Below are 27,869 nucleotides of genomic sequence, written 5' to 3' on the forward strand. Positions count from 1 at the left end.
ATTTGTCACTCATGAGATATGTTACGTACATAAAATTAGTAATTGTAGTGTATTATCAATATAAATATTAGTTGTTATTTTTTCTTATATGTAGATATTCAAGAGTCGATAAACATTAATTTGGTCGGTTCATGACATAGGAAGGAAGAATGGTTTTATAATTGTTACAAAGAGGGCTGATGTGAGTGGCAATGGTTTTGTAATTGATGTCGAGTCATCCTATTCCACCAATAGCAACAAATTGACAAATGTATCATCACCCATGTGCTACAAGATGGGATACTATTTACAATTCTCGTATAAAAACTTTCAAGAAGATTGTTGATGTTGATATTGAAACGAAAGAGATAATAAATTTGGAGTGATATCATTTTTACTGTTTTAAATACTTCTAATAAAGTGTTTTAAATGTGAGACAGATATTTTTAAGTGTTTTCAATGTGTTTATAATATTAAATACTATAAATAATACGAATGGTAAGCATTTACTATTTTAAGTACCAAAAGTTATTGTTTGGAACTAAGGCAATTTAATATTTTTAGAATTGACTATCTTGATGGAAAAGTTAGAACCAATTTTCTGTTGTTCGAACTGAGTATTCGCACATGTCTCATTTGTTTGGAACTGAGTATCCAGACATATTTCATATTTATTCAGCACTAAGTATCCAAATAAACTTCATAGGTTTGGAATAAAGAATCCGGATATATATATATATATATATATTTTGTTCGGCACTGAGTGTCTGAAGAAATTTCATAGGTTCATAATTAAGTATCCAGACATATATAATTTGTTCGGCACTGAATATTCAAATGAAAATGTTGCGACCAATTTTTTATTTTTTGAAATTGAGTATCCAAAGAAACCTTATAGGTTTAGAATTAAGTTTTCAAACATATATAATTTATTCGGCACAAAGTGTCCAGATTAAAAAACTATTAGACTTGGGAAGTAAAAAGTAAAATTTCTAAGATTTTTTATTGAGCGGTGCTATTAGCACCCCATCTGTTATTTTAGATCTCCTATTTTTTTTGGATCTCCACTTATAAATTTTGGAACCCTTAGAATTTTTTTTTCTCTCCCAAATAATACCAAAATTATCCTTGTGAAAATATTTCACTGATTCAATTGAATGCACACCCTCCCACACCCAAAAAAATCTCTCTTCCTAAAACCCTAACAAAACTCACGAAGAAGAAGAAGAAGAGCCAAGTGTGATTCTTGTCTATACTCTCTCTCTATCTCTCTCTCTTTCTCTCTCTGCTGCCTCATCCTTTTCTTCGGTGATTAATGTTCAATTATCAGTTCCCGAACAAATAATAAATGTTTGGTTACCGGTTCCTGAACAAATAAACAATGTTCGAACCTATATTTCTGAATTTCAGTCATATATTTGAGAGTTCAGTCCCGAAAAAATGACGAGCAGATTTTATTATTTTTGTCATTTTTTTAAAGAAACTTACCCTTATAGGGCCAATCTCTTCTAAGCTAAGAACACTATCAAAAGCTATGAACTTCCTCTGAACTTTTATTGTTGTATTCCTCTCGTTTCATAGAGTTACAGTTGCCGAAAAAACTTCCACTCATTATTATTGCAGAGAAGTGTAGGTAATTAAATGGTTGCTACCATTATTGTCGGAATATTGCCGCTAAAGGGTTTTCAAAGTTTTGAGGGTGGGTAAGTTTTGAAGGTGAAATTTAGGGAAGATGGATGGGTGGTGATAAAAGTGGGTGCTTTCATGATACAATGGTATCTCAAAAAGAGATAAATAACTTTTATAGAATGAAGGATCCAAGTCTCTATAGACGAGGAGAAAAGACACTCACAATAGAGGGAAACAATTCACACAGGAAAGATTATTACATCATCAAACTAAAAATTAAGAAAACTAAACAAACAAACAAACAAACTAGATCCAAGTTGTCACCGAACTCATCTTTTACTCCATTGCTTCGCAGCCATCAAATTGGAATCTGAAGACCTTATATTCGTTGGTCAAGATCAAACATTAAAGTTGAGGTGGTCAACTAGTATAAAACAAATACATTATCTAGCGTTGGCTTTCCGACTGTGAGAAGATCTAAAACCAGATCTTAAGCTTTTAGGCTCAAGAGTGGAGAAGATAAGGCAGTGATGACTGAACTGGTGATGTAAACATCAGATAAGTTAAGAGGGGGATCGAAGGGAGGAGAAAGGAGAGGAGAGAGAGATTACATAAGTAGGAGAGCCACTGTAGTCTCTATCTTTCCTTGTAGAAAAATCTAGAGTAAAAAACAAGAGGGATTTAAGATTTAGGGAAAGGCACCAAAAATTATAGTTTATAGTATTGGGGGAGGTGCAAAACATCATATGTGCATATAATTCATAATTCATATTCATTTTAAATGTAAGTTTTACTCAAGCTCTGTTTGGGATGTTATTTTTTTGGCTAAAATAATTAATAAAGACAAAATATCATATCTTACTCATCAATCAATCATTTTTTTTCTTTCACGACCATCTATTAACTACAACTAAAATAGTCAAACCATCCAAAACATAACTTTTTTCATATCATAAAAAATAGTCAAAAAGCAAAAAAATAAACTAAAATAGCTAAGTTTCCAACAAGCCAAATAAGTTGCTTATTGACTTATTTCTGTCACATCACTCTTACTTTTTTGCATGATTTTTTTTATAATAAATCCAAAAATAAGTCATACCTAAACTCGCCCTAAGAATATATTAAATTTTTTTTTTTTTTTTTTGAAAGGGACCCTAAGAATTAACAGTCAAATTTAAATTCATATTATTTTTCTAAACTATTTTTAAAACGAATTACACTAACGATCCCTATAATTTGGGGCTTGTGTCACTTTGGCCCTTGACTTTTTAATTATGACACATTTACCCTGAATTTTAAATCTTGTTCTAAATAAGGACAATTGAAGATATCATTATTGAATTTCAAAGGCAAAATTGTCAATTTGATAAAATATAAACTAATTTGACAAAAATACATGTCAAAAAAATATTTTTGAATTTTTGAAAATTATTTTTACCCACTAAAGATAAAATTATGTAAAATTGATAAATACTTTAGACATTTATTTATTTATTTATTTATTTTACCAAATTAATTTTTATTATGTGTTTGGATAATGATCATGTAATGAGTGGTTGTTTTTATTTTCATTAAATTAGTTTCTATTTTTCTAAAAATCAAATATGGCGACAATTTTAATATCATTATTAAACCAATCCATTAAATCAAAAAATTAAAAATTAAAAACATTGCATATATCAAATATATTGATTACACATTAAAATCCTAATAACCACTCATTACATGATCATCATCCAAACACATGACAAAATAAATAAATATCTAAAAGATTTATTAATTTTACATAATTTTATCTTTTGTGGATAGAAATAATTTTTAAAAATTCAAAAATATTTCTTTTGACATTTATTTTTGTCAAATTAGTTTATATTTTATTAAATTAACTATTTTGCCCTTGAAATTAAGCAATGGTATCTTTAATTGTCCTTATTTAGAATAAGATTTAAATTTCAGGGTCAAATATGTCACAATTAAAAAGTCATGAATCAAAGTGACACAAACCCCAAATTATAAGAACTGTTAGTGTAATGCGCCCTTACTTTTATGTACGACTTTTAGATCTGTAATTGTATTGTTTGTAGGATTGTTCTCGTCTTCCTTTAGTTGTCTTAGAGTACTCTTACCATTATCAAAATTAACGGATGGCACACACGATACGTGTGTAATTTAAATAGGTAAGAATAAAAAAAATCATAATGAAATTAATGTTATAATGTATACTTGGTTTAAGTGGTATAAGTCCTCACACCTTAAACCCATGGTCATGGTGGGTTCAAACCTTACCCACCTCTTTGAGTGACTTCTTTAAAAAATAAAATAAAAAATACTGTCATTTAAAAATAATATAGATAGATATTTGATCATTTGAAATTCCCAATCTCTCACAAATATTTAAAAAATTAATGATTTATGTATACTTTTTTTTCGGTGTTCTTATCTTATATTTTAGCTGTCTCATTTGCCAGCAGTATTTTATACCTTCTGTTTGGGTCAAAGTTTATTAATTATTAGTAATTTATATTTGAAATGTGGATTTAACAAGTATTTAAATCAGCACTAGACATATGAAACAAAGTTACAGATCATTTAAAATTGTTATTTTATTTAAAGGTTTAGATTTGTACATGTTAGCTCTGCAAAAAAAATAAAAAATTTAAAAAATAAAAAACGCAAAAATACAAAATTGACAGATGAAGCCAACTCAAGTCTCCTTATCAAGCAACGGCTTAAATCTTGCTGGCTATTTGTACCAAAATACAAAACAATAAAAATAAAAATAATTTAATAATCAAACTCTATATGAACTGGCCAAGTAAACCACGATTTAGTACACGAGTTTTTTTATTAAAGCAAGGTTAAGAGTGAACAAGATTTATGGGAAATTATTCAATATTCCTGAAGCACCACGTGTCCATACTCCAAACCAATCACCAATTAGTTAGCCCCATATTGTTTTCCCATTCCCAACATAAATCGTAGGCCCTTGTGTCTCTTCTCCAATTAAAAGCTTATGGAGCACCGCGTGTCCATACTTCGGGAGTACTGAATAATCACCCCAAGATTTATATAGTGTTATCCTTAGGCTAAGGATTCCTTTGACACTAGCTCATAAGTTTTTTTTTGGCTTCATTTCACCTTTTTTTTAAAAAAAAAAAATTTAAATAGTTTACTGAAGATGAAAATAAGTTAAGTTTTATATTAAAAAAAAAAAGTCCATTTTTAATTTTTAAATTTGTTTAAGTTCGTCTAGTTTAAATGAACTTAAAAAAATAATATATTGAAAAAAAGAAAAAATAGACTTAAAAAATAACGCAATTTATAAACTGCTGTAAAAAATAATAAATAAATAAAAACTCTAAATTTAGATGGAAGAAATTTTTTAGGAAATGAAAATGTGATGATGACATAAACCACTTGTATGAAAACATGTGAATTAAAATGTTAGATTTTTATTTTTATTTATTTATTTATTGTTTTTAACAATGAGAATAAATTAGAAGAGAGAAAAATGTCTTAATCATCAAGTGGAGTGCCACAACATGAACTCCAAAAAAAAGACAGACTCTATTTTAATTTGGAACACAAACTTAGTTGTATCTAGGGCGTAATATGTGGTAGAAGCATGACATGTGCCTATCACTATGTTAGCAATTAATACTTGATCATATAATTTAGTGATCCAGAAGCATGACTATATATTATATTTATTTATATAATATAAGTTATGTTTGGATCAAAATTTTCATTGAAATTTGTTGCCAAAAAAGAAAAAAGAAGAGAAAAATGAAAAATATATATATATATATATATATATATATTTAACTTCTATTTCATATATTCTTCTATCATTTTTTCTTCTTTCACAAATTCTTGTCTAGATCATTGATCTAAATACAGTATTCGAAAAATGCTAATATATACAACTCCCAAAAGGTGTATATATTATTTTATTATTAATGAAGTTTTTTATTTCTTCCCCACACAAAAAAAAAAAAAAAACAACAACAACAACAACAACAACAACAACAACTCCCAAAAGGTGTATATACATATAAATACAAAATCTCAGTCTCAATAGTTCATAAATTTCACCAATTTGAGTTATAACAAAATCAAATTGATTCATCACAAATATACCACGAAGGTCATTTTGACTCATAACATAACAACACAATCTCATAATCCAGTTCATAATCAAATATCACAAAGTCTCGTATCACAAGAGCAATGCCAAAGGTACTTGCACTAAAAATTTCATAAGAGAGAATGTGTATTGTAGAATTTTCCAAACTCTAAAACCTCTCTTCTCATGTAAAAGGTTTGGATCAACAATTAAGACAGAAAAAATAATATTGTGGTACCAAACAAAAAAATTTAAAAAACATATTGTCTAGATTTTACTCACCAAAAACACCTATTCTTAATATTTTTGTGTGTTTAAATTCTTGATTTATCCATAAAGAACCCTACAAGGGTTTCAAATTAGAAAGGCTTACAATCAAAACCAAAACCACTGCACTCAGCACTACCAAAAGCATCAGCCACCACAACACCGTTGGAAGCCAAGAAATTCGCTGGAAAACCGCTCGCTGCCACCGCCATCTCATCAGCCCTAGCCAATAAGTTACTCTTAAGAACTTCCAATGCAGCCACATACTGCTCAAGCTCATGCAACTCTAATCCCTCAACACTCTCATCCCACCAAAACCCACCTCCTCCTCCGCCGCTGTTCAACTCGGCCACCGCCTTTCCTCTCTCCTTCTCCGCCTCCAACTTCCCCACCGCCTTCACATACTTCTTACTCAATTGCTGCACTTGCCGAACCTCCTCCTCGTGACACATGTCCAAACACTGAGAATTAGGGTTAGGGTTAGGATTCTTACTCACTCGATGGCGCTCCGAGCACTGAGAGTTAGAATTAGGGTTAGGGTTAATACTTTGTTGATGCACTTGATGGAGCTCGTCATCATGACACGTGTCGAAACCATGGGAATTAGGGTTAGGATTAGGGTTTTCGGAGAGAAAGCGATCGATGACGGAGTCAACAGAGGGGTTGCCAAAGGCGAAGACCTTGCCGGCAGGGGAGGTGACGATGACGGCGACGTGGGCGCCGCACAAGACGCCGAGTTCGCCAGCTTTTTTGAATATTCCGGCACGGCGCTTGGAGAAGGTAACTTGGAGCTGGCTTTTCTTCTCTATCTTCTTGATTTCAATCTTTTGGCGGCCCATGCTGTGTTTTTTCTGCTTGTTTTCCATGAATTGATGGGTTAGAGTTTGGAGAATATGGATTCTAGGGATTGTTAAGAAAGAAGAAGAAGAAGAAAGCTTGATTTATAGTTATTGTTTGTGTCTAGATTTTGGAAGATTTGTTGCCATTGTTGTAAGAGAGAAGACAGAAGAATTAAGGAAGTTTATTTTTTCATATATGGAAGTCTATGAAGTTTCTTAATTCGAACACTATAGAGCTTGTGTATCACAATGAGGTGATATTTTAGAAAAAGCCTATGCACCCATAAAAACATAAACAAAAAATTGAACCAGAAAAGTAATGTGTGACATTTATTGTTTGTATAGTGGGGTTCATATGAAATTAATTTCAACTATTAAATGTGTATTTTGGATTTTTTTTTTTTTTAGTATTTTTTTTTGGGGGGGGGATGGAGAACTCCTCCCTGGATATGTATATTTGATTTGATTTTCATAATCTATTTTTAAAAATTAAAAATTAATTTGATGAAAAAAATAAAATTAGTTATAATTTTTATATAATTTGGCAAAAAAAAATTTCAAAATTTAAAAAATATCTTTTTGATGATATGATTATTTTTCTATTTTCTTTATACTTCAAGAATTTCATAGTCCTCTTCATCATCAAGGCAATATGATTTTCATCATGCCGCATAATTATTATTTGCCTTGAATTTAAATCTAAAATTTCAATCCTTTTGACATTACAATATTTCCTTCGAAATAAAAAATAAGCCAACAGTTTTGATCAATATTCAGCTTAATTGGCGATAAAAACCCAAAAATTGGGCCTAAACACTATATCAAATTGGACAATTTTCAGCTATTTTTTGGAGGCCTTATGTGTTTCGGCGAAGCCCATATGGCCCATATTACTAATACCTCCTTGAATTGCTGGCATGTGGCTAGTCCGAAACCATGTCAAATTGCGCCAGTTTCATCTATTTTCTGGAAGGCCTAGTAGTTTTGGCGAAGCCCAATGGGCCATATCATTTGGGCCCCTAATAGCAAAATAGTCCAGTCCAAAACTATACAATATTGGACAATTTTGAGCGGTTTTCTTGGAGGCCCGAATGGCCCATTGTAGATGCGATTTTATTCCACGTCATGTCAATCACTTAGAGTTGACATAATAACGACTTCAATAATGTTACATTTTTTAATTTATCACCTTTAAATGATTCTTAATGGTATAGTATTGAAATCAAACTTATATATTAAAATATTTAATAAATTAAAATTTGACACTTGTCATATATATCATTAAGAATTGTTTTTAGGGTTGATAAATTAAGGGTTGGTTTGGGATGTCCTAAAAAAGTGCACTTTTTGACTTATTGGTGGGTTTGGGTTGGGTTTGGATTGGGTTTGATGTGATGTGTTAGAGAGGTGATGTGATTTAAATAAGATGATGTGACTTAAATAAGATAGTGACTTTTTGACTTTTTGGCTTATTTAGTAAATGCCAAACTAGCCCTAAGTGTTTTAAGTATTTTTCTAATGACTTGTTCATTACAAAGTGAAGCTATTTGATGGTGCTGAAACATGGTCACATGATGTTCTAAAAATATTGTAATTGGTGAAAAAAATTTACTTTTGTGTTAAATGATGAAAAATAACAAAGGACATAGTATTTAGTGATTGGTAACAGTATTGCGAGGTGGTGCCTCCCGATTACGAAATAATTTTGGGTTAGCAAAGCACAAGAGGCGAGGGTTGGTTTGGGAACATATGTTTTTAGTAATTTTTTTATTATAAATATGAAGTGAGAAAACTAAATTATTTATAAAATGTATTTTTGAATTTTCAAAAAAAAAAAGTGTAAAAAATGTGAATAAAAATAAAAATAAATTAATTTTTATATGGCTTATTGATTTTATTTTTTTTTTACAATATTAGAGTTCGTTTGGGATGTGGATTGACTTTTTAGCTTTTTTAGCCTGGGGTTAAAAAGTCTCATTCATGAGATAGAATTTTTGACTTTTGTGAAAGAAAAAATAAAATAATTATGAATTAGATGTGATATTTTGTCTAATTTAGTTAAAATAATCAATTTTGTCTTATATGGCTATTTTAGTCCAAACTTGCTTCCCAAACGGAGCCTAAATTGTCAAACTCTTTCTCAATTTTTAGTACAAATACATTCATTTTTTTTTAATCTATATTAAATAGTTAAACCGTTTGTTTTGTTTAACTCATTTATCACCCCTAAAAGCATTTCCAATGCTTACTTTAATTTTGTATTACATTTGAATAAAAATTTGATAAAAAGTTTAATTTGATACTTTGCGTTTCAAAACTAATTGTTTAAGTTTGATTAAATAATCAATTGACTGGGAGACAACCAACAATGGGCAAAACAATGAGCAACTTTACAAATACCCAGTTGTCTGGGAGACGGACAATCGATTGGTTGTTCGGTGCACGGTGAAGCGCAATGACTCTCTTCAAAAATTTGATGAATGTTGAAATCTCATTTGATTCGATACAATTTTTGTTTTTCCCCTCATCTAGGCCTTGTTTAGGAATAGACTATTTTAGTAACTTTTTGATTTTTTGACTAAAGAAAAATAGTTGAGAGCATGAAAAGTGGTGCTCTAATAGCATCACTAATGATGTGGCAGTGGGCTATGCCTTTTTTTTTTTTGGCATTCCCAATGCATTAGTGCTATTAGTGTTTTTTTTAGTGGTATGAATCATTGTTGTTTGACTAAAATATGAAGTAAAAAAAAAAATAATATGTTTGGAATATTTTTTAGCTTTTTATTAAAAAATGTGCAAAATATATATATATATATATATTTGGCTTTTTAGTATAATTTATTGACTTTTTTATTTTTGTAATGACTTTTTGTTTTTTTAGGCTAAAATTAAATGTTGTCAAATGAGGTCTTAATATAGGTTTGATGCCATGATTAGAGGAAAGAAAGTAATTAATGTGTTTCATTAAATTTAAATTTGATTACAAATTTAAGGGCTATTTTGGGAAGTGAGTTAAAAGCTATTTCTCACATTTTAACCCACTTCCCTCTCTAATAAAAAAAGTCAAAAAAAAGTTAAAAGTAATTTTTAAGGAAAATGTTTGGTAGCTCAAAATTTTATGACTCAAATGGCTTAAATCACTCAAAACGACGTCGTTTTATACTTATTTTTTTTTTATGTTGTTGAATTTTTAACCATCTTTTCAAAACACCCCTAAGTAAGTATTAGAGACGGTCTAACAATAAGCCACTTGGATGGCCGGCAGCCACCAGGGGTTGTAGGCTTGAAGGTTTTGATCCAAAACAAGGCATAAAATGAACAGGGTGTGAAGGCTCAAAGACAGGGCATTCTGCTGAGGACTTCGGGCACTAAAACGAGCACACATAATCATAATCATCGAGTGCACAAGCGATGACGTCCAAGTTTTGAGGACGGTCAAAAATGGGGTTTCTATATGTAGGCTCTAAAAATCATGTTAAACACAAATATGAAGTGGATTTTGGTTTCTGGCGTCTCTAAGGCTTTTAATTTCAGTTCAAAGTTCTAATTGCAACAGATATTCCTACATTCAACAGATATAATTCCAAAATCACATAATTCACATACATAATACGAGTTGGGTTATCACATGCTCTGCCTTTATATATATATATATATATATATTAGGTGCGTATGGTTTCCCTTCAGTCCGTGATCGGACTGGAGGGTACTGTTGGGCCCGTAGGGGCTCACCACGAATTCTGTTTTGATAATCTGAATCGTCCAATGTGTAAAATTCATCGAATACTATATACCTGTAAAATATCATGTTGATTAGATATCGATAGCTACCTGATCAAATCAGTCTTGTATATTAAAAAAATGGACGCTGAAAAAATAAACGATTGACAGAAACCTGATCCAATGAGATAGCTATCGATATCCGATCAACGTGATTTTTTACAAGCATATAATACTTGACGAATTCTACACATTGAACGGCTCAGATTATCGAAACGGGACCCGTGGTGGGCCCCCATGGGCTCGACAGTACCCTCCGTCCAATCACAGACTGAAGGAAGGCCCAACTCATTTTAGATTGGGAAGAAAATCTTTATTGCAAAATTAATAAAAGATTAGATCAATCTTATACAATGGTATCTCAAAAAGAGATAAATAACTTTTATAGAATGAAGGATCCAAGTCTCTATAGATGAGGAGAAAAGACACTCACAACAGAGGGAAACAATTCACACAGGAAAGATTATCAGATCATCAAACTAAAAATTAAGAAAACTAAACAAACAAACAAACAAACTAGATCCAAGTTGTCACCGAACTCATCTTTTACTCCATTGTTTCGCAGCCATCAAATTGGAATCTGAAGACCTTATATTCGTTGGCCAAGATCAAACATTAAAGTTGAGGTGGTCACCTAGTATAAAACAAATGCATTATCTAGCGTTGGCTTTCAGACTGTGAGAAGACCTAAAACCAGATCTCAAGGTTTTAGGCTCAAGAGTGGAGAAGATAAGGCAATGATGACTGAATTGGTGATGTAAACATCAGATAAGTTAAGAGAGGGATCGAAGGGAGGAGAAGAGAGAGGAGAGAGAGATTACATAAGTAGGAGAGCCACCGTAGTCTCTATCGTCCCTTGTAGAAAAATCTAGAGTGAAAAACAAGAGGGATTTAAGATTTAGGGAAAGGCACAAAAATTTATAGTTTATAGTTTAGAGGGAGGTGCAAAACATCATATATGCATATAATTTATAATTCATATTCATTTTAAATGTAAGTTTTACTCAAGCTCTGTTTGGGATGTTATTTTTTTGGCTAAAATAATTAAGAAAGACGAAATGTCATATCTTACTCATCAATCAATCATTTTTTTTTTTCTTTCTCGACCATCTATTAACTACAACTAAAATAGTCAAACCATCCCAAACATAACTTTTTTCATATCATAAAAAATAGTCTAAAAGCAAAAAAATCAACTAAAATAGCTAAGTTTCCAACAAGCCAGATAAGTTGCTTATTGACTTATTTCTGTCACATCACTCTTACTTTTTTGCACGATTTTTTTTTATAATAAATCAAAAAATAAGTCATACCTAACCTCGCCCTAAGAATATATTAAATTTTTTTTTTTTTGAAAGGGACCTTAAGAATTAACAGTTGAATTTAAATTCATATTATTTTTCTAAACTATTTTTAAAGCGAATTACACTAATGATCCCTATAGTTTGGGGCTTGTGTCACTTTGGTCCCTAACTTTTCAATTATGACACATTTGACCGTAAATTTTAAATCTTGTTCTAAATAAGGATAATTGAAGATATCATTACTGAATTTCAAAGGCAAAATTGTCAATTTGATAAAATATAAACTAATTTGACAAAAATACATGTCAAAAAAATATTTTTGAATTTTTGAAAATTATTTTTACCCGCTAAAGATAAAATTATGTAAAATTGATAAATCTTTTAGACATTTATTTATTTTACCAAATTAATTTTTATTATGTGTTCGGATGATGATCATGTAATGAGTGGTTGTTTTTATTTCATTAAATTAGTTTCTATTTTTCTAAAAATCAAATATGGCGACAACTTTGATATCATTATTAAACCAACCCATTAAATCAAAAAATTAAAAATTAAAAACATTTCATATATCAATTATATTGATTACACATTAAAATCCTTACAACCACTCATTACATGATCATCATCCAAACACATGGCAAAATAAATAAATATCTAAAAGATTTATTAATTTTACATAATTTTATCTTTAGTGGATAGAAATAATTTTTAAAAATTTAAAAATATTTCTTTGGACATTTATTTTTGTCAAATTAGTTTATATTTTATCAAATTAACTATTTTGCCCTTGAAATTAAGCAATGGTATCTTTAATTGTCCTTATTTAGAATAAGATTCAAAATTTAGGGTCAAATATGTCACAATTAAAAAGTCATAAATCAAAGTGACACAAACCCTAAATTATAAGAACTGTTAGTGTAATGCGCCCTTAATTTTATGTACGAGTTTTAGATCTATAATTGTATTGTTTGTAGGATTGTTCTCGTCTTCCTTTAGTTGTCTTAGAGTACTCTTACCATTATCAAAATTAGTGGATGGCACACGCGATACGTGTGTAATTTAAATAGGTAATAATAAAAAAAATTATAATGAAATTAATGTTATAATGTATACTTGGTTTAAGTGGTATAAGTCCTCACACCTTAAATTCATGATCATGGATTCAAACCTTACCCACTTCTTTGTGTGACTTCTTTAAAAAATAAAATAAAAAATACTGTCATTTAAAAATAATATAGATAGATATTTGATCATTTGAAATTCCCAGTCTCTCACAAATATTAAAAAAATTAATGATTTATGTATACTTTTTTTTCGGTGTTCTTATCTTATATTTTAGCTGTCTTATTTGCCAGCAGTATTTTATACCTTCTGTTTGGGTCAAAGTTTATTAATTATTAGTAATTTATATTTGAAATGTGGGTTTAACAAGTATTTAAATCAGCACTAGACATATGAAACAAAGTTATAGATCATTTAAAATTGTTATTTTATTTAAAGGTTTAGATTTGTATATGTTAGCTCTGCAAAAAAAAATAAAAATTAAAATAAATTAAAAAATAAAAAACACAAAAATACAAAATTGACAGATGAAGCAAACCCAAGTCTCCTTATCAAGCAACGGCTTAGATCTTGCTGGCTATTTGTACCAAAATACAAAACAATAAAAATAAAAATGATTCAATAATCAAACTCTATATGAACTGGCCAAGTAAACCACGATTTAGGACACGAGTTTTTTTATTAAAGCAAGGTTAAGAGTGAACAAGATTTATGGGAAATTATTCAATATTCCTGGAGCACCACGTGTCCATACTTCAAACCAATCACCAATTAGTTAGCCCCATATTGTTTCCCCATTCCCAACATAAATCGTAGGCCCTTGTGTCTCTTCACCAATCAAAAGCTCATGGAGCACCACGTGTCCATACTTCGGGAGTACTGAGTAATCACCCCAAAATTCATATAGTGTTATCCTTAGGCTAAGGATTCCTTTGACACTAGCCCATAAGTTTTTTTTTTTGGCTTCCTTTCACCATTTTTTTTAAAAAAATTTAAATAGTTTACTGACGATGAAAATAAGTTGAGTTTTATATTAAAAAAAAAGTCCATTTTTAATTTTAAAATTGTTTAAGTTCTTCTAGTTTAAATGAACTTAAAAAAATAATATACTGAAAAAAAGAAAAAATAAACTTAAGGAATAACGCAATTTATAAACTGCAGTAAAAAATAATAAATAAATAAAAACTCTAAATTTAGATGAAAGAAATTTTTTAGGAAATGAAAATGTGATGATGACATAAACCACTTGTATGAAAACATGTGAATTAAAATGTTAGATTTTTATTTTTATTTATTTATTTATTGTCTTTAACAATGAGAATAAATTAGAAGAGAGAAAAATGTCTTAATCATCAAGTGGAGTGCCACAACATGAACTCCAAAAAAAAAGACAGACTCTATTTTAATTTGCAAACAAACTTAGTTGTATCAAGGGCGTAATATGTGGTAGAAGCATGACATGTGCCTATCACTATGTTAGCAATTAATACTTGATCATATAATTTAGTGATCCAGAAGCATGACTATATACATATAAATACAAAATCTCAGTCACAATAGTTCATAAATTTCACCAATTTGAGTTATAACAAAATCAAATTGATTCATCACAAATATACCACGAAGGTCATTTTGACTCATAACATAACAACACAATCTCATAATCCAGTTCATAACCAAATATCACAAAGTCTCGTATCACAAGAGCAATGCCAAAGGTACTTGCACTAAAAATCTGACTAAAAGAACATGTGTCTAAACATCATAAGCCAAGTATCACAGTTTTTTTTGTTTATCAATCAATCATATTTAAGTTTTTATACTTTTAGTAAGATTTTTTTTATTAAGAGTGTTTGTGGCTAAAGTTATTCGATCTGATCATAATTAAATATCCACATGATTTAGAACTAAGACTACAAATTTTAATAATTGGAGTTTTTTTTCTCACTTTAATAGTTTCTTTGTAAAGTTTGTATTTAATGTTCATTATTATGATTGTAATTCATTGGACTTTATTGTAGTATTCTATATGAATAAAAAAAAAAATAACCACAAACATTTATAAATAAACATCAATATGATTTACAATTAAAATTAAAACATTTCATAAGAGAGAATGTGTATTGTAGAATTTTCCAAACTCTAAAACCTCTCTTCTCATGTAAAAGGTTTGGATCAACAATTAAGACAGAAAAAATAATGTTGTGGTACCAAAAAAAAAAATTTAAAAAACATATTGTCTAGATTTAACTCACCAAAAACAACTATTCTTAATATTTTTGTGTGTTTAAATTCTTGATTTATCCATAAAGTACCCTCCTTGAATTGCTAGCATGTGGCTAGTCCAAAACCTTGCGCCAGTTTCATCTATTTTCTGGAAGGCCTAGTAGTTTTGGGAAGCCCAATGGGCCATATCATTTGGGCCCCTAATAGCAAAACTAGTCCAGTCCAAAACTATACAATATTGGACAATTTTGAGCGGTTTTCTTGGAGGCCCGAATGGCCCATTGGCTAGCTTGTGGATGCAATTTTATTCCACGTCATGTCAATTACTTAGCGTTGACATAATAACGACTTCAATAATGTTATATTTTTTAATTTATCATCTTTAAATGACTCTTAATGGTATAGTATTGAAATCAGACTTATATATTGAAATATTTGATAAATTAAAATTTGACACTTGTCATATATATCATTAAAAATTGTTTTTAGGATTGATAAATTAAGTATTTTAAGTATTTTTCTAATGACTTGTTGATTAGCAAAGTGAAGTTATTTGATGATGTTGAAACATGGTCACCTGATGTTCTAAAAATATTGTAATTGGTGAAAAAAATTTACTTTTGTGTTGAATGATGAAAAATAACAAAGGACATAGTATTTAGTGATTGGTAACAGTATTGAGAGGTGGTGCCTCCCGATTACGAAATAATTTTCGGTTAGGTGAGGGTTGGTTTGGGAACATATGTTTTTAGTAATTTTTTTATTATAAATATGAAGTGAGAAAACTAAATTATTTATAAAATGTATTTTTGGAATTTTCACAAAAAAAAAAGTGTAAAAAATGTGAATAAAAATAAAAAAATTTAATTTTTATATGGCTTATTGATTTTATTTATTTTTACAATACTAGAGTTCGTTTGGGATGTGGATTGACTTTTTGACTTTTTTAACCTGGGGTTAAAAAGTCTCATTCATGAGATAGATTTTTTGACTTTTGTGAAAGAAAAAATAAAATAATTATGAATTGGATGTGATATTTTGTCTTATTTAGCTAAAATAATCAATTTTGTCTTATATGGCTATTTTAATCCAAACTTGCTTCCCAAAACAGAGCCTAAATTGTCAAACTCTTTCTCAATTTTTAGTACAAATACATTCATTTTTTTTTAATCTATATTAAATAGTTAAACCGTTTGTTTTGTTTAACTCTTTTATCACCCCTAAAAGCATTTCCAATGCTTACTTTAATTTTTTATTACATTTGAGTAAAAATTTGATAAAAAGTTTAATTTGATACTTTGCGTTTCAACACTAATTGTTTAAGTTTGATTAAATAATCAATTGACTGGGAGACAACCAACAATGGGCAAAACAATGAGCAACTTTACAAATACCCAGTTGTCTGGGAGACGGACAATCGATTGGTTGTTCGGTGTACGGTGAAGCGCAATGGCTCTCTTCAAAACTTTGATGAATGTTGAAATCTCATTTGATTTGATACAAATTTTGTTTTTGCCCCTCATCTAGGCCTTGTTTAGGAATAGACTATATTAGTAACTTTTTGATTTTTTGACTAAAGAAAAATGGTTGAGAGCATGAAAAGTAGTGCTCTAATAGCATCACTAATGATGTGGCAGTGGGCTATGCCTTTTTTTTTTTTTTGACATTCCCAATGCATTAGTGCTATTAGTGTTTCTTTTAGTGGTATGAATCATTGTTGTTTGACTAAAATATGAAGTAAAAAAAAATTAATATGTTTGGAATATTTTTTAGTTTTTTATGAAAAAATTTGCAAAATATATATATATATATATATATATTTGGCTTTTTAGTATAATTTATTGACTTTTTGATTTTTGTAATGACTTTTTGTTTTTTTAGGCTAAAATTAAATGTTGTCAAATGAAGTCTTAGGCCAAGTTTGGGAAGACTAAATAAGTCCACTTTTTGACTTTTTATGAAATATGGGTTGGATTTGGGTTGGGTTTGAAATGATGTGTTAGAGAGGTGATGTGACTTAAATGAGATGATGTGACTTAAATAGGATAGTGACTTTTTAACTTTTTAGATTTTTTAGAAGATGCCAAACTTGGCCTTAATATAGGTTTGATGCCATGATTAGAGGAAAGAAAGTAATTAATGTGTTTCATTAAATTTAAATTTGATTACCAATTTAAGGGCTATTTTGGGAAGTGAGTTAAAAGTTATTTCCCACATTTTAACCCACTTCCCTCTCTAATAAAAAAAGTCAAAAAAAGTTAAAAGTAATTTTTAAGGAAAATGTTTGGTAGCTCAAAATTTTATGACTCAAGTGGCTTAAATCACTCAAAACGATGTCGTTTTATACCTATTTTTTTTTTTATATTGTTGAATTTTTAACCATCTTTTCAAAACACCCTAAGTAGGTGTTAGAGACGGTCTAACAATAAGCCATGTAATCTCATTTAAAAATTTTATTTATATAATAGCATAAATTTAAAACCTTCTTATTTCAAATTTCTTTTAATTTACGTATCGTTTGGGCAGTAATAGTTTTAACATAAAAATAAAAAAGTTAATTAAAAAACTTATAACCTATGTCAAAAAATTATTTTTTTTCTCTATTTTTTTTGTATATTTTTTCATAAAAAAACTAAAAATTATTTTAAATATACAATTTTTTATCTCATATTTTAATTAAAAATTAAAAAATTATTAAAATATTATATTCCTGGACTTAATTAATTTGATATGAAAGAGTGATTTGGGATGATCTAAATAAGTGTACTTTTTGATTTTTTATGAAATATGAACTGAGTATGGGTTAGGTTTAAAGTAATGTGTTAGAGAAGTAATATGACTTAAATAAAATGATATGACTTAAATAAAATAATGACTTTTTAATTTTTTAATTTTTAAAATTATGCCACAAAAAAGGCCTAAATTTCACACTCAAACCACTGTCCTAGTTTAGCATATTCACCACATACAAACCCCATTAATCGAAGTGGACCTTTTTTATTAGGTCAATCCTCATTTTCATTTTTTATTAATATTATTATTACTTTTTTTTCTCTTCCCAAAAGCTTGAAAGCCACCACCCGCGTGTGCGTGTGCGTGTGCGTGTGCGTGTGCGTGCGATGCGAAAGCGTCAGACAGACCACAAATCACTCTCTCTCTAAAACCAAACCACACCCCAAAATCACCCAAGCAGATCTACCCTTTTTTTCTCACTTTAATAGTTTCTTTGTAAAGTTTGTATTTAATGTTGATTATTTTGATTGTAATTCATTGGACTTTATTGTAGTATTCTATATGAATAAGAAAAAAAAAAAAACCAAAAACATTTATAAATAAACATCAATATGATTTACAATTAAAATTAAAAAAATTCATAAGAGAGAATGTGTATTGTAGAATTTTCCAAACTCTAAAACCTCTCTTCTCATGTAAAAGGTTTGGATCAACAATTAAGACAGAAAAAATAATATTGTGGTACCAAAAAAAAAAAATTTAAAAACATATTGTCTAGATTTTACTCACCAAAAACAACTATTCTTAATAACTTTGTGTGTTCAAATTCTTGATTTATCCATAAAGTACCCTACGAGGGTTTCAAATTAGAAAGGCTTACAATCAAAACCAAAACCACTGCACTCAGCACTACCAAAAGCATTAGCCACCACAACACCGTTGGAAGCCAAGAAATTCGCTGGAAAACCGCTCGCTGCCACCGCCATCTCATCAGCCCTAGCCAATAAGTTACTCTTAAGAACTTCCAATGCAGCCACATACTGCTCAAGCTCATGCAACTCTAATCCCTCAACACTCTCATCCCACCAAAACCCACCTCCTCCTCCGCCGCTGTTCAACTCGGCCACCGCCTTTCCTCTCTCCTTCTCCGCCTCCAACTTCCCCACCGCCTTCACATACTTCTTACTCAATTGCTGCACTTGCCGGACCTCCTCCTCGTGACACATGTCCAAACACTGAGAATTAGGGTTAGGGTTAGGATTCTTACTCACTCGATGGCGCTCCGAGCACTGAGAGTTAGAATTAGGGTTAGGGTTAATACTTTGCTGATGCACTTGATGGAGCTCGTCATCATGACACGTGTCGAAACCATGGGAATTAGGGTTAGGATTAGGGTTTTCGGAGAGAAAGCGATCGATGACGGAGTCAACAGAGGGGTTGCCAAAGGCGAAGACCTTGCCGGCAGGGGAGGTGACGATGACGGCGACGTGGGCGCCGCACAAGACGCCGAGTTCGCCAGCTTTTTTGAATATTCCGGCACGGCGCTTGGAGAAGGTAACTTGGAGCTGGCTTTTCTTCTCTATCTTCTTGATTTCAATCTTTTGGCGGCCCATGCTGTGTTTTTTCTGCTTGTTTTCCATGAATTGATGGGTTAGAGTTTGGAGAATATGGATTCTAGGGATTGTTAAGAAAGAAGAAGAAGAAGAAAGCTTGATTTATAGTTATTGTCTGTGTCTAGATTTTGGAAGATTTGTTGCCATTGTTGTAAGAGAGAAGACAGAAGAATTAAGGAAGTTTATTTTTTCATATATGGAAGCCTATGAAGTTTCTTAATTCGAACACTATAGAGCTTGTGTATCACAATGAGGTGATATTTTAGACAAAGCCTATGCACCCATAAAAACATAAACAAAAAATTGAACCAGAAAAGTAATGTGTGACATTTATTGTTTGTATAGTGGGGTTCATATGAAATTAATTTCAACTATTAAATGTGTATTTTGGATTTTTTTTTTTTTAGTATTTTTTTTTTGGGGGGAGGGGGGGATGGAGAACTCCTCCCTGGATATGTATATTTGATTTGATTTTCATAATCTATTTTTAAAAATTAAAAATTAATTTGATGAAAAAAATAAAATTAGTTATAATTTTTATATAATTTTTTTTAGATGGCAACAATAATTTTTAAAATTTTAAAAATATCTTTTTGATGACATGATTATTTTTCTATTTTCTTTATACTTCAAGAATTTCATAGTCCTCTTCATCATCAAGGCAATATGATTTTCATCATGCCGCATAATTATTATTTGCCTTGAATTTAAATCTGAAATTTCAATCCTTTTGACATTACAATATTTCCTTCGAAATAAAAAATAAGCCAACAGTTTTGATCAATATTGAGCTTAATTGGTAATAAAAACCCATAAATTGGGCCTTAAATCTGTTGGATTTAAGCCTAAATCTTGAGAAAACTAGGATTAAAAAACTATGTCAAATTGGACAATTTTCAGCTATTTTTTGGAGGCCTTATGTGTTTCGGTGAAGCCCATATGGCCCATATTACTAATACCTCCTTGAATTGCTAGCATGTGGCTAGTCCAAAACCTTGCGCCAGTTTCATCTATTTTCTGGAAGGCCTAGTAGTTTTGGGAAGCCCAATGGGCCATATCATTTGGGCCCCTAATAGCAAAACTAGTCCAGTCCAAAACTATACAATATTGGACAATTTTGAGCGGTTTTCTTGGAGGCCCGAATGGCCCATTGGCTAGCTTGTAGATGCGATTTTATTCCACGTCATGTCAATCACTTAGAGTTGACATAATAACGACTTCAATAATGTTACATTTTTGAATTTATCACCTTTAAATGATTCTTAATGGTATAGTATTGAAATCAAACTTATATATTAAAATATTTAATAAATTAAAATTTGACACTTGTCATATATATCATTAAGAATTGTTTTTAGGGTTGATAAATTAAGTGTTGGTTTGGGATGTCCTAAAAAAGTGTACTTTTTGACTTATTGGTGGGTTTGGGTTGGGTTTGGATTGGGTTTGATGTGATGTGTTAGAGAGGTGATGTGATTTAAATAAGATGATGTGACTTAAATAAGATAGTGACTTTTTGACTTTTTGGCTTATTTAGTAAATGCCAAACTAGCCCTAAGTGTTTTAAGTATTTTTCTAATGACTTGTTCATTACAAAGTGAAGCTATTTGATGGTGCTGAAACATGGTCACATGATGTTCTAAAAATATTGTAATTGGTGAAAAAAATTTACTTTTGTGTTAAATGATGAAAAATAACAAAGGACATAGTATTTAGTGATTGGTAACAGTATTGCGAGGTGGTGCCTCCCGATTACGAAATAATTTTGGGTTAGCAAAGCACAAGAGGCGAGGGTTGGTTTGGGAACATATGTTTTTAGTAATTTTTTTATTATAAATATGAAGTGAGAAAACTAAATTATTTATAAAATGTATTTTTGAATTTTCAAAAAAAAAAAGTGTAAAAAATGTGAATAAAAATAAAAATAAATTAATTTTTATATGGCTTATTGATTTTATTTTTTTTTACAATATTAGAGTTCGTTTGGGATGTGGATTGACTTTTTAGCTTTTTTAGCCTGGGGTTAAAAAGTCTCATTCATGAGATAGAATTTTTGACTTTTGTGAAAGAAAAAATAAAATAATTATGAATTAGATGTGATATTTTGTCTAATTTAGTTAAAATAATCAATTTTGTCTTATATGGCTATTTTAGTCCAAACTTGCTTCCCAAACGGAGCCTAAATTGTCAAACTCTTTCTCAATTTTTAGTACAAATACATTCATTTTTTTTTAATCTATATTAAATAGTTAAACCGTTTGTTTTGTTTAACTCATTTATCACCCCTAAAAGCATTTCCAATGCTTACTTTAATTTTGTATTACATTTGAATAAAAATTTGATAAAAAGTTTAATTTGATACTTTGCGTTTCAAAACTAATTGTTTAAGTTTGATTAAATAATCAATTGACTGGGAGACAACCAACAATGGGCAAAACAATGAGCAACTTTACAAATACCCAGTTGTCTGGGAGACGGACAATCGATTGGTTGTTCGGTGCACGGTGAAGCGCAATGACTCTCTTCAAAAATTTGATGAATGTTGAAATCTCATTTGATTCGATACAATTTTTGTTTTTCCCCTCATCTAGGCCTTGTTTAGGAATAGACTATTTTAGTAACTTTTTGATTTTTTGACTAAAGAAAAATAGTTGAGAGCATGAAAAGTGGTGCTCTAATAGCATCACTAATGATGTGGCAGTGGGCTATGCCTTTTTTTTTTTTGGCATTCCCAATGCATTAGTGCTATTAGTGTTTTTTTTAGTGGTATGAATCATTGTTGTTTGACTAAAATATGAAGTAAAAAAAAATTAATATGTTTGGAATATTTTTTAGCTTTTTATTAAAAAATGTGCAAAAAATATATATATATATATATTTGGCTTTTTAGTATAATTTATTGACTTTTTTATTTTTGTAATGACTTTTTGTTTTTTTAGGCTAAAATTAAATGTTGTCAAATGAGGTCTTAATATAGGTTTGATGCCATGATTAGAGGAAAGAAAGTAATTAATGTGTTTCATTAAATTTAAATTTGATTACAAATTTAAGGGCTATTTTGGGAAGTGAGTTAAAAGCTATTTCTCACATTTTAACCCACTTCCCTCTCTAATAAAAAAAGTCAAAAAAAAGTTAAAAGTAATTTTTAAGGAAAATGTTTGGTAGCTCAAAATTTTATGACTCAAATGGCTTAAATCACTCAAAACGACGTCGTTTTATACTTATTTTTTTTTTATGTTGTTGAATTTTTAACCATCTTTTCAAAACACCCCTAAGTAAGTATTAGAGACGGTCTAACAATAAGCCACTTGGATGGCCGGCAGCCACCAGGGGTTGTAGGCTTGAAGGTTTTGATCCAAAACAAGGCATAAAATGAACAGGGTGTGAAGGCTCAAAGACAGGGCATTCTGCTGAGGACTTCGGGCACTAAAACGAGCACACATAATCATAATCATCGAGTGCACAAGCGATGACGTCCAAGTTTTGAGGACGGTCAAAAATGGGGTTTCTATATGTAGGCTCTAAAAATCATGTTAAACACAAATATGAAGTGGATTTTGGTTTCTGGCGTCTCTAAGGCTTTTAATTTCAGTTCAAAGTTCTAATTGCAACAGATATTCCTACATTCAACAGATATAATTCCAAAATCACATAATTCACATACATAATACGAGTTGGGTTATCACATGCTCTGCCTTTATATATATATATATATATTAGGTGCATATGGTTTCCCTTCAGTCCGTGATCGGACTGGAGGGTACTGTTGGGCCCGTAGGGGCTCACCACGAATTCTGTTTTGATAATCTGAATCGTCCAATGTGTAAAATTCATCGAATACTATATACCTGTAAAATATCATGTTGATTAGATATCGATAGCTACCTGATCAAATCAGTCTTGTATATTAAAAAAATGGACGCTGAAAAAATAAACGATTGACAGAAACCTGATCCAATGAGATAGCTATCGATATCCGATCAACGTGATTTTTTACAAGCATATAATACTTGACGAATTCTACCTATTGAACGGCTCAGATTATCGAAACGGGACCCGTGGTGGGCCCCCATGGGCTCGACAGTACCCTCCGTCCAATCACAGACTGAAGGAAGGCCCAACTCATTTTAGATTGGGAAGAAAATCTTTATTGCAAAATTAATAAAAGATTAGATCAATCTTATACAATGGTATCTCAAAAAGAGATAAATAACTTTTATAGAATGAAGGATCCAAGTCTCTATAGATGAGGAGAAAAGACACTCACAACAGAGGGAAACAATTCACACAGGAAAGATTATCAGATCATCAAACTAAAAATTAAGAAAACTAAACAAACAAACAAACAAACTAGATCCAAGTTGTCACCGAACTCATCTTTTACTCCATTGTTTCGCAGCCATCAAATTGGAATCTGAAGACCTTATATTCGTTGGCCAAGATCAAACATTAAAGTTGAGGTGGTCACCTAGTATAAAACAAATGCATTATCTAGCGTTGGCTTTCAGACTGTGAGAAGACCTAAAACCAGATCTCAAGGTTTTAGGCTCAAGAGTGGAGAAGATAAGGCAATGATGACTGAATTGGTGATGTAAACATCAGATAAGTTAAGAGAGGGATCGAAGGGAGGAGAAGAGAGAGGAGAGAGAGATTACATAAGTAGGAGAGCCACCGTAGTCTCTATCGTCCCTTGTAGAAAAATCTAGAGTGAAAAACAAGAGGGATTTAAGATTTAGGGAAAGGCACAAAAATTTATAGTTTATAGTTTAGAGGGAGGTGCAAAACATCATATATGCATATAATTTATAATTCATATTCATTTTAAATGTAAGTTTTACTCAAGCTCTGTTTGGGATGTTATTTTTTTGGCTAAAATAATTAAGAAAGACGAAATGTCATATCTTACTCATCAATCAATCATTTTTTTTTTCTTTCTCGACCATCTATTAACTACAACTAAAATAGTCAAACCATCCCAAACATAACTTTTTTCATATCATAAAAAATAGTCCAAAAGCAAAAAAATCAACTAAAATAGCTAAGTTTCCAACAAGCCAGATAAGTTGCTTATTGACTTATTTCTGTCACATCACTCTTACTTTTTTGCACGATTTTTTTTATAATAAATCAAAAAATAAGTCATACCTAACCTCGCCCTAAGAATATTTTAAATTTTTTTTTTTTTGAAAGGGACCTTAAGAATTAACAGTTGAATTTAAATTCATATTATTTTTCTAAACTATTTTTAAAGCCAATTACACTAATGATCCCTATAGTTTGGGGCTTGTGTCACTTTGGTCCCTAACTTTTCAATTATGACACATTTGACCGTGAATTTTAAATCTTGTTCTAAATAAGGATAATTGAAGATATCATTACTGAATTTCAAAGGCAAAATTGTCAATTTGATAAAATATAAACTAATTTGACAAAAATACATGTCAAAAAAATATTTTTGAATTTTTGAAAATTATTTTTACCCGCTAAAGATAAAATTATGTAAAATTGATAAATCTTTTAGACATTTATTTATTTTACCAAATTAATTTTTATTATGTGTTCGGATGATGATCATGTAATGAGTGGTTGTTTTTATTTTCATTAAATTAGTTTCTATTTTTCTAAAAATCAAATATGGCGACAACTTTGATATCATTATTAAACCAACCCATTAAATCAAAAAATTAAAAATTAAAAACATTTCATATATCAATTATATTGATTACACATTAAAATCCTTACAACCACTCATTACATGATCATCATCCAAACACATGGCAAAATAAATAAATATCTAAAAGATTTATTAATTTTACATAATTTTATCTTTAGTGGATAGAAATAATTTTTAAAAATTTAAAAATATTTCTTTGGACATTTATTTTTGTCAAATTAGTTTATATTTTATCAAATTAACTATTTTGCCCTTGAAATTAAGCAATGGTATCTTTAATTGTCCTTATTTAGAATAAGATTCAAAATTTAGGGTCAAATATGTCACAATTAAAAAGTCATAAATCAAAGTGACACAAACCCTAAATTATAAGAACTGTTAGTGTAATGCGCCCTTAATTTTATGTACGAGTTTTAGATCTATAATTGTATTGTTTGTAGGATTGTTCTCGTCTTCCTTTAGTTGTCTTAGAGTACTCTTACCATTATCAAAATTAGTGGATGGCACACGCGATACGTGTGTAATTTAAATAGGTAATAATAAAAAAAATTATAATGAAATTAATGTTATAATGTATACTTGGTTTAAGTGGTATAAGTCCTCACACCTTAAATTCATGATCATGGATTCAAACCTTACCCACTTCTTTGTGTGACTTCTTTAAAAAATAAAATAAAAAATACTGTCATTTAAAAATAATATAGATAGATATTTGATCATTTGAAATTCCCAGTCTCTCACAAATATTAAAAAAATTAATGATTTATGTATACTTTTTTTTCGGTGTTCTTATCTTATATTTTAGCTGTCTTATTTGCCAGCAGTATTTTATACCTTCTGTTTGGGTCAAAGTTTATTAATTATTAGTAATTTATATTTGAAATGTGGGTTTAACAAGTATTTAAATCAGCACTAGACATATGAAACAAAGTTATAGATCATTTAAAATTGTTATTTTATTTAAAGGTTTAGATTTGTATATGTTAGCTCTGCAAAAAAAAATAAAAATTAAAATAAATTAAAAAATAAAAAACACAAAAATACAAAATTGACAGATGAAGCAAACCCAAGTCTCCTTATCAAGCAACGGCTTAGATCTTGCTGGCTATTTGTACCAAAATACAAAACAATAAAAATAAAAATGATTCAATAATCAAACTCTATATGAACTGGCCAAGTAAACCACGATTTAGGACACGAGTTTTTTTATTAAAGCAAGGTTAAGAGTGAACAAGATTTATGGGAAATTATTCAATATTCCTGGAGCACCACGTGTCCATACTTCAAACCAATCACCAATTAGTTAGCCCCATATTGTTTCCCCATTCCCAACATAAATCGTAGGCCCTTGTGTCTCTTCACCAATCAAAAGCTCATGGAGCACCACGTGTCCATACTTCGGGAGTACTGAGTAATCACCCCAAAATTTATATAGTGTTATCCTTAGGCTAAGGATTCCTTTGACACTAGCCCATAAGTTTTTTTTTTTGGCTTCCTTTCACCATTTTTTTAAAAAAAATTTAAATAGTTTACTGACGATGAAAATAAGTTGAGTTTTATATTAAAAAAGAAGTCCATTTTTAATTTTAAAATTGTTTAAGTTCATCTAGTTTAAATGAACTTAAAAAAATAATATACTGAAAAAAAGAAAAAATAAACTTAAGGAATAACGCAATTTATAAACTGCAGTAAAAAATAATAAATAAATAAAAACTCTAAATTTAGATGAAAGAAATTTTTTAGGAAATGAAAATGTGATGATGACATAAACCACTTGTATGAAAACATGTGAATTAAAATGTTAGATTTTTATTTTTATTTATTTATTTATTGTCTTTAACAATGAGAATAAATTAGAAGAGAGAAAAATGTCTTAATCATCAAGTGGAGTGCCACAACATGAACTCCAAAAAAAAGACAGACTCTATTTTAATTTGCAAACAAACTTAGTTGTATCAAGGGCGTAATATGTGGTAGAAGCATGACATGTGCCTATCACTATGTTAGCAATTAATACTTGATCATATAATTTAGTGATCCAGAAGCATGACTATATACATATAAATACAAAATCTCAGTCACAATAGTTCATAAATTTCACCAATTTGAGTTATAACAAAATCAAATTGATTCATCACAAATATACCACGAAGGTCATTTTGACTCATAACATAACAACACAATCTCATAATCCAGTTCATAACCAAATATCACAAAGTCTCGTATCACAAGAGCAATGCCAAAGGTACTTGCACTAAAAATCTGACTAAAAGAACATGTGTCTAAACATCATAAGACAAGTATCACAGTTTTTTTTGTTTATCAATCAATCATATTTAAGTTTTTATACTTTTAGTAAGATTTTTTTTATTAAGAGTGTTTGTGGCTAAAGTTATTCGATCTGATCATAATTAAATATCCACATGATTTAGAACTAAGACTACAAATCTTAATAATTGGAGTTTTTTTTCTCACTTTAATAGTTTCTTTGTAAAGTTTGTATTTAATGTTCATTATTATGATTGTAATTCATTGGACTTTATTGTAGTATTCTATATGAATAAAAAAAAAAAATAACCACAAACATTTATAAATAAACATCAATATGATTTACAATTAAAATTAAAACATTTC

At 29.8% G+C, this 27,869-nt stretch overlaps 2 protein-coding genes across 2 annotated transcripts; both read right to left on the bottom strand.

The window, feature by feature from the left end:
* Nucleotides 1–5,322: 5,322 nt before the first annotated feature.
* On the bottom strand, nucleotides 5,323–7,071 carry LOC114295972 (uncharacterized). Its single transcript, XM_082867973.1, has one exon. It carries the CDS (start codon nucleotides 6,865–6,867, stop codon nucleotides 6,094–6,096), a length of 774 nt encoding a protein of 257 aa, XP_082724099.1. The 5' UTR covers nucleotides 6,868–7,071; the 3' UTR covers nucleotides 5,323–6,093.
* Nucleotides 7,072–18,319: 11,248 nt separating this feature from the next.
* On the bottom strand, nucleotides 18,320–19,680 carry LOC145788797 (uncharacterized). The gene has a single exon (XM_082867974.1). The coding sequence runs from the start codon at nucleotides 19,586–19,588 to the stop codon at nucleotides 18,815–18,817; it is 774 nt and encodes a 257-aa protein (XP_082724100.1). The 5' UTR covers nucleotides 19,589–19,680; the 3' UTR covers nucleotides 18,320–18,814.
* Nucleotides 19,681–27,869: the final 8,189 nt, after the last annotated feature.

Source organism: Camellia sinensis, chromosome 5, assembly GCF_055761805.1.
Source record: "Camellia sinensis isolate YWXY chromosome 5, ASM5576180v1, whole genome shotgun sequence".
NCBI classification, from domain to species: domain Eukaryota; kingdom Viridiplantae; phylum Streptophyta; class Magnoliopsida; order Ericales; family Theaceae; genus Camellia; species Camellia sinensis.

Coding starts and splice junctions, on each gene's coding strand:
- LOC145788797 (XM_082867974.1), bottom strand. CDS start 19,588: ATGGAAAACAAGCAGAAAAAACACAGCATGGGCCGCCAAAAGATTGAA.
- LOC114295972 (XM_082867973.1), bottom strand. CDS start 6,867: ATGGAAAACAAGCAGAAAAAACACAGCATGGGCCGCCAAAAGATTGAA.